The sequence below is a fragment of the Equus caballus genome, chromosome 20 (assembly GCF_041296265.1).
Source record: "Equus caballus isolate H_3958 breed thoroughbred chromosome 20, TB-T2T, whole genome shotgun sequence".
Classification (NCBI taxonomy): Eukaryota; Metazoa; Chordata; class Mammalia; order Perissodactyla; family Equidae; genus Equus; species Equus caballus.
In genome coordinates, this window is record NC_091703.1 from 30,260,613 (window position 1) to 30,266,036 (window position 5,424).

General features: G+C 35.0%; 1 protein-coding gene across 1 annotated transcript; it reads right to left on the reverse strand.

The window, feature by feature from the left end:
- Window positions 1-4,020: 4,020 nt before the first annotated feature.
- OR2N1 (olfactory receptor family 2 subfamily N member 1) lies at window positions 4,021-4,959 on the reverse strand. Its single transcript, NM_001391101.1, is given in 1 exon segment — window positions 4,021-4,959. A coding segment is annotated over 1 exon segment (939 nt).
- Window positions 4,960-5,424: the final 465 nt, after the last annotated feature.

The following is a 5,424-nucleotide window of genomic DNA, read 5'->3' on the forward strand; positions in this document are numbered from 1 at the left end:
AGTATTAATAACCCTACTAAAGTGACCTTTCAGATGTGTCCTTTCTCCTAAGACTCTTTTAGTAAACTCAGATTTAGTCATTAGTTTGCACTCTCTCTCTCAAGATAGTTTCCTATGGAATTTAGAGAAAGATGTCCTGATGATTTTCTTCACTTAAGAATTTGCAGTCCGTGGTAATGAATCCCCTGAGACTAGAAGAAGCTGAACTCTCCATGGTGTGGTTAACTATAATGCTTTCTCAATGGGAATATATTGAGATAATAGCAAGAAATTTCAGAAGTAAATTGTAAAATAGTTTCCCTGCCAAATAGTTTCAATAACCCTGCCCCCACTGCTCATTTGGCCCTTCAATCCTCCTCACTCTCCCAATACAGACAGAACATTACACGTTCATAAAGAACCTTAAATCTGAGACTTATAGGTGTTTTTTTAAGTACCATTATTTCACTGGAGAACTCTTCTGGGAGAAGATAATTACAAACTCTGAGAGCTAGAAGTCTGTGCAGAAACTACAGTTGTCCAATCTTCAACTTCTCAATATTAATTCTTAAACTATTTATCATATACTAATATATTGTATGCTTAAACCTTTTATCCTATAATATCATAAAATCACATAAAGTTATTGCCTTTCTTTAAGGTCTCTAAAAAAAGAAACATTACAAAATTAGAAAAATTTCATCCTTTTACTCAAATCTTCTTTCATAAAACCTATCTATCTTTTCTTTTTGCAATTGAAGTTCATTTCTTCTTGTAGATAATTAATAAAACCTTTATTTACATCTTTCTTGGAGTTTGACTCATTTTCTAGAGTATTTTTAAACTTCTGCTCCAAATGATACTTTTCTTGATATTAATTTCCCTGATAAAGTCAACACCTCCTGCTCAGTCCTCTAGACTTAAAACATCACCATTAACTTGGCTTGTCTCTTTCCCAAAGGAATCACATTCAATGAATTTCCAAGTCAACCTCTTTCATCAATGTTTCACACCTCTGTTTTCTTCTTTTATATTTTATCACTCTTCCCCTAGTCAAGGACCTCATTCTCTGTTGCATAGATTGTTGTGGTAAGCTTGACTAGTCAAGTTTCTAGTGTTTTCTTATTTCAAATAATTTTTTACTTTGCTAAATGAAGTGTTATTACATAGAGAGGTCTTATATAAAACTTAAAAATTCCATAACATTTGTTTACCCATAGAAATATAGTCTTTAATATTACCCTTGTTTCTGGTCTCTATTTCTTGTACAATATATATCTCCCTTTCAATGTTGCATACATTCTGCCCCATGAAATCTTCAGCTTGAAACATATTGCATTATTCATCATTTTGATGAATAATCTTAAATGTCCATCATTTTTCCAAATAGTTTGCTTTAGGGCAGAAAAAAATGTGGAATTTTGGTAATTGAAAGGCTTTCAAATTCTAGCTCTGAAATAAACTATTGATGCTCAAGAATTAATGAGTCCAAGTTCATCATCTATTAACTGCACAAAATACCTACCTTGCAGGGTATTGAAGATTAACTAAGATTTAAAATAAAAAAATGTTTAACACATTTACTAACTGATGGCGTCTTTCCAATAGTTGTGAGTTCTCCTTCTTAAACATCTCCATGATTATGGTGTTCCCTCAACCAGTAATATGTTCCTGTATTCTCTTACTGAATATTCAGTTTTTTCCACCTGCTCCTAGAAAATGGATTTAATTCTTCCTCTCTTTTTTTCACATTTTAGTCTTTTTCCTGTCTTCCAGATTCACATTCTTTTTTAAAATTTTATTGCTATATACTTTATATACAAAAATTGCACATATTTAATGTGTACATTTTGATGAGTTTATACATGTGCATATATCCATGATATCATCACCACAAAAAAGATAGTGAACATATCCATCACCTCCAAAAGACTTGTGCTCTCTGCTTTTTTTTGTGATAAGAACACTTACCATGAGTCTGTGCACTTAAAAACTTGTTAAGAGAGAAGAAGCACATTCTTGAATGTACATTTTAGCACTTCTTGCGTTCATTGTTATAATTTATTTTAAAGAAGACCTTAAAGAAGTGGAAAGTTGGAGGCGATACTATTATAGGCAAAAATAAACAAATACACAGAAGACAGAAAATGCAGAAGAGTCTAGGTAATGGTAGTATTATAGTACATACTGTGGCTGACTGGGGAGGTGATGATGGTTTTAGGGGTAGTGCACAATGTGGTGGTTGAAAAGGAAGAACAATGGGAAACAGATTTAGAGATACTTTAATGCAATGGATTTACTTTCTTTCTGTGTGAAATAAAGTGAAACTTTACTTTCAGTATCTTTTATCCTGAGACTTTTGCATATGATTCCATTAGGAAATCCTAATTTTTTAGAGTCTGAATAAGATTGACACTTCCGTAATGTGCAATATTTACAGGCCTAGAAAGTAGTATACACATTAACTGTGTCCAGGATGCAGCATAATTTAAGAAAGCAGTCAGAACAACTCTAAGCAGTCTATAGAGAAGATTTTGACACAAATCTTGCTGATTTTGCCCTGCTTCCTGCAAACTAAAAATTACCATATTTCTCTGTTGGGAAGACTAACTTAGACAAATGATGTCTTACCTAATAAAATGATCTGAGATTTTTTTGACATAATAGAAACTTTATTTTGATGTGTGTGTGTGCGTAAAAATTAAAAACATTTTCTAGCAATCAGTCAACACTGATCAAATTTTAAAGTTACTTAGAATTTTTCCAAACTGCATACACTTAGGTCCATTTGTCTCAAGAACTTGACCAGCCACAGAAAATCTGTTATTTTTCAGAGTGGATCAGGGCTACACTTGATTCTTGTTCAAGATAACCTGCAATTTTCCTGGAAATAATTTGTTAATTAATCATACCAGAAAAGCCCAGATGCCTTCCTGTTTTCCTTACAAGTGTTCATTTATTTAATACGCAACATCATGTTGACTTCTCACAATATTAATTTACACCAAATAAGTATAACAAGGCATTAATTTGCTCCTAAAATTTTTAACTAATTTTATGACAAGTTTTACATTTTGGGTGTGAATCATAGAAGTAAATTTAACACTTTCAACCTTTCGTGATACAGATTCTGAGCTCCTTTGCATCCAAAATTTACATCAACAAAAACATACTCATATTGTTTATTGAAGTAATCAAATTGCTTTCCTATTCAGAAATACAAATGATTTCTTAGACTGATTCTGAAGTTTCAAAACGCATTTCTGGCTATTCCAATGATGCACAGAAATGTTTCCAGGTTTTGACTCATTATTAATATCACTTCTTTGTTCTTTCACTTAAACAGAAGGCTCACATTTATGACATTAAAAAGGAACTTTAAGAAACTTATCCATATATTTTGTCCCTATGTTTCATTCATTTTAATATTTAATGGTAAATTCTTTAATTAAATTACAAAACTCTGCACACGTTCATTAAACAAGAGTAGCAATGTATATTTATGAAGCAATAGCTGCTATATAAATTGAGGTTGATGAACTTATGAGACTCCTGGTTGTTTGAACGTGTAGAGTGCCTCACAAGGGATGTTCACTGTAGCCATGCTGCCCACTTAGACACGGGCCAATCCTGCAGAGAGTGATGAAGTGTTTCTCAGGTGACGTGGTGATAGGAAGTCCACTAAAAAATGGTTGCCATCTTCCTTTATGAAAATTAGCTTGAACTCATGAGCTTATATTACAACTTACACTATTACTTTATTATTTTTTTTTACTATTTAATGTAGTTACTATTTCAGTATGTACCAAGTGGTACAGAATTATTTTAAATATATTTTCACAGAGTGCTATTACTGGTGTATATTAGCCAAGTATTATCCTTGTCTGACACCATTATAAAGAATATGAGAAGCGTGACTAATTTTGCAAGAAGAACATCTAACATGAGATGGGGGGAATAGGAGACAAGAATGAGTTATTAGAGAAACCCCCATAAACCTACTCTCATTGTTAAATAATTTCATTTGATGTCTATCAACTATCATTTGGATGTGAAAATGCTCCTTGCCAAGATGCCTAGTGCCCCCTTTACATCCTTATTCCTCAGGGTGTAGATGAAAGGGTTGAGTGTAGGAGTCACCACTCCATAGAAGAGAGCCATGAACTTGGGCTGGTCCTTTGAGATGGAGGAGGGGGGCTGAAGGTACATGCTAATGCCCGGGCCGTAAAGTAAGGAAACAACAATGAGATGGGAGGAACATGTCCCAAAAGCTTTTTTCCTTCCCTCAGAAGACTTAATTTTGAATACAGCATGTCCAATACAAGCATAGGAAGCAAGAATTAAACATAGCGGAACAGCTAACATAAAAATGCATACCACTGAGAGTGTGAGTTCATTAGCACCCTTTTCACCACAGGCAGTCTTTATTAGAACAGGAATCTCACACACCAGATGATCCAATTTATTGAGACCACACAGTGGCAACTGTAACGTAACAGTGGCCTCGGAGACAGCGTAGGTCATTCCGCACAGCCACACAGTGGACACTAATAGGATACAGACACGCTGATTCATGACGAGGGTGTAGTGTAGAGGCTTGCAGATGGCCACATAGCGATCAAAAGACATGATAGCCAAAAGCAGACATTCTGTGCCTCCCATTGTGTGGTAGAAATAAAGCTGAATGGCACACCCCATATAGCTTATTGTCTTCTTAGCGCTTCCCAGGTTAAACAGCATCTGAGGGACAATGCTTGTGGTATAGCACATGTCCAAAAAGGAGAGGTTAGTGAGGAAGAAATACATGGGGCTGTGCAGACGGGGGTCTAGCTTGGACACCAGAATGATGGCTATGTTTCCCATCATGGCCATGGGGTATGTTATAAGAAGAATAATGAAAAGAGGAAGCTCTAGCCAAGGACGGTCAGCAAAGCCCAGTAGAATAAACTCTTCAGGATGGCTTTTGTTAATTAGTGTCATTATCTTCAATTTGTTTAACCTATAGTAGGGAAGTGGCAGGAAAGGTAGAAAGAGTTATGAGAAATGACAAAACATAATTATGAAATGGCCATCTATTCATAGAATATGGGTTACAGTAACTTGTGGGGGAAATGATAAAAGGGATCTGACACCAGGTGACTTAATTTCCCTTTATGACACTACAAAATAAAGGCAATTACCTTACACATATAACCTAACCATTCTGAAACTGAATTTCCTCCTCTGTATAATAAGGATAACAATAAGCATTTCCTTGGTTATGGTGAGGATTAAATGACAAGTAGAAACGACTTTGTTTTGGAAATTCCAAAGCAATGGTTTGCAAGGCTTGAATAAAAGTCAGCTGAGGAGGGTGTTAAAAAGCAGTTCATTGGTTTCGTTTCCATCCCCAGGTGGCTGATCGTGTAGAAGTGGCATGGGGCCCAGGAATCAGATGGTTGCTTT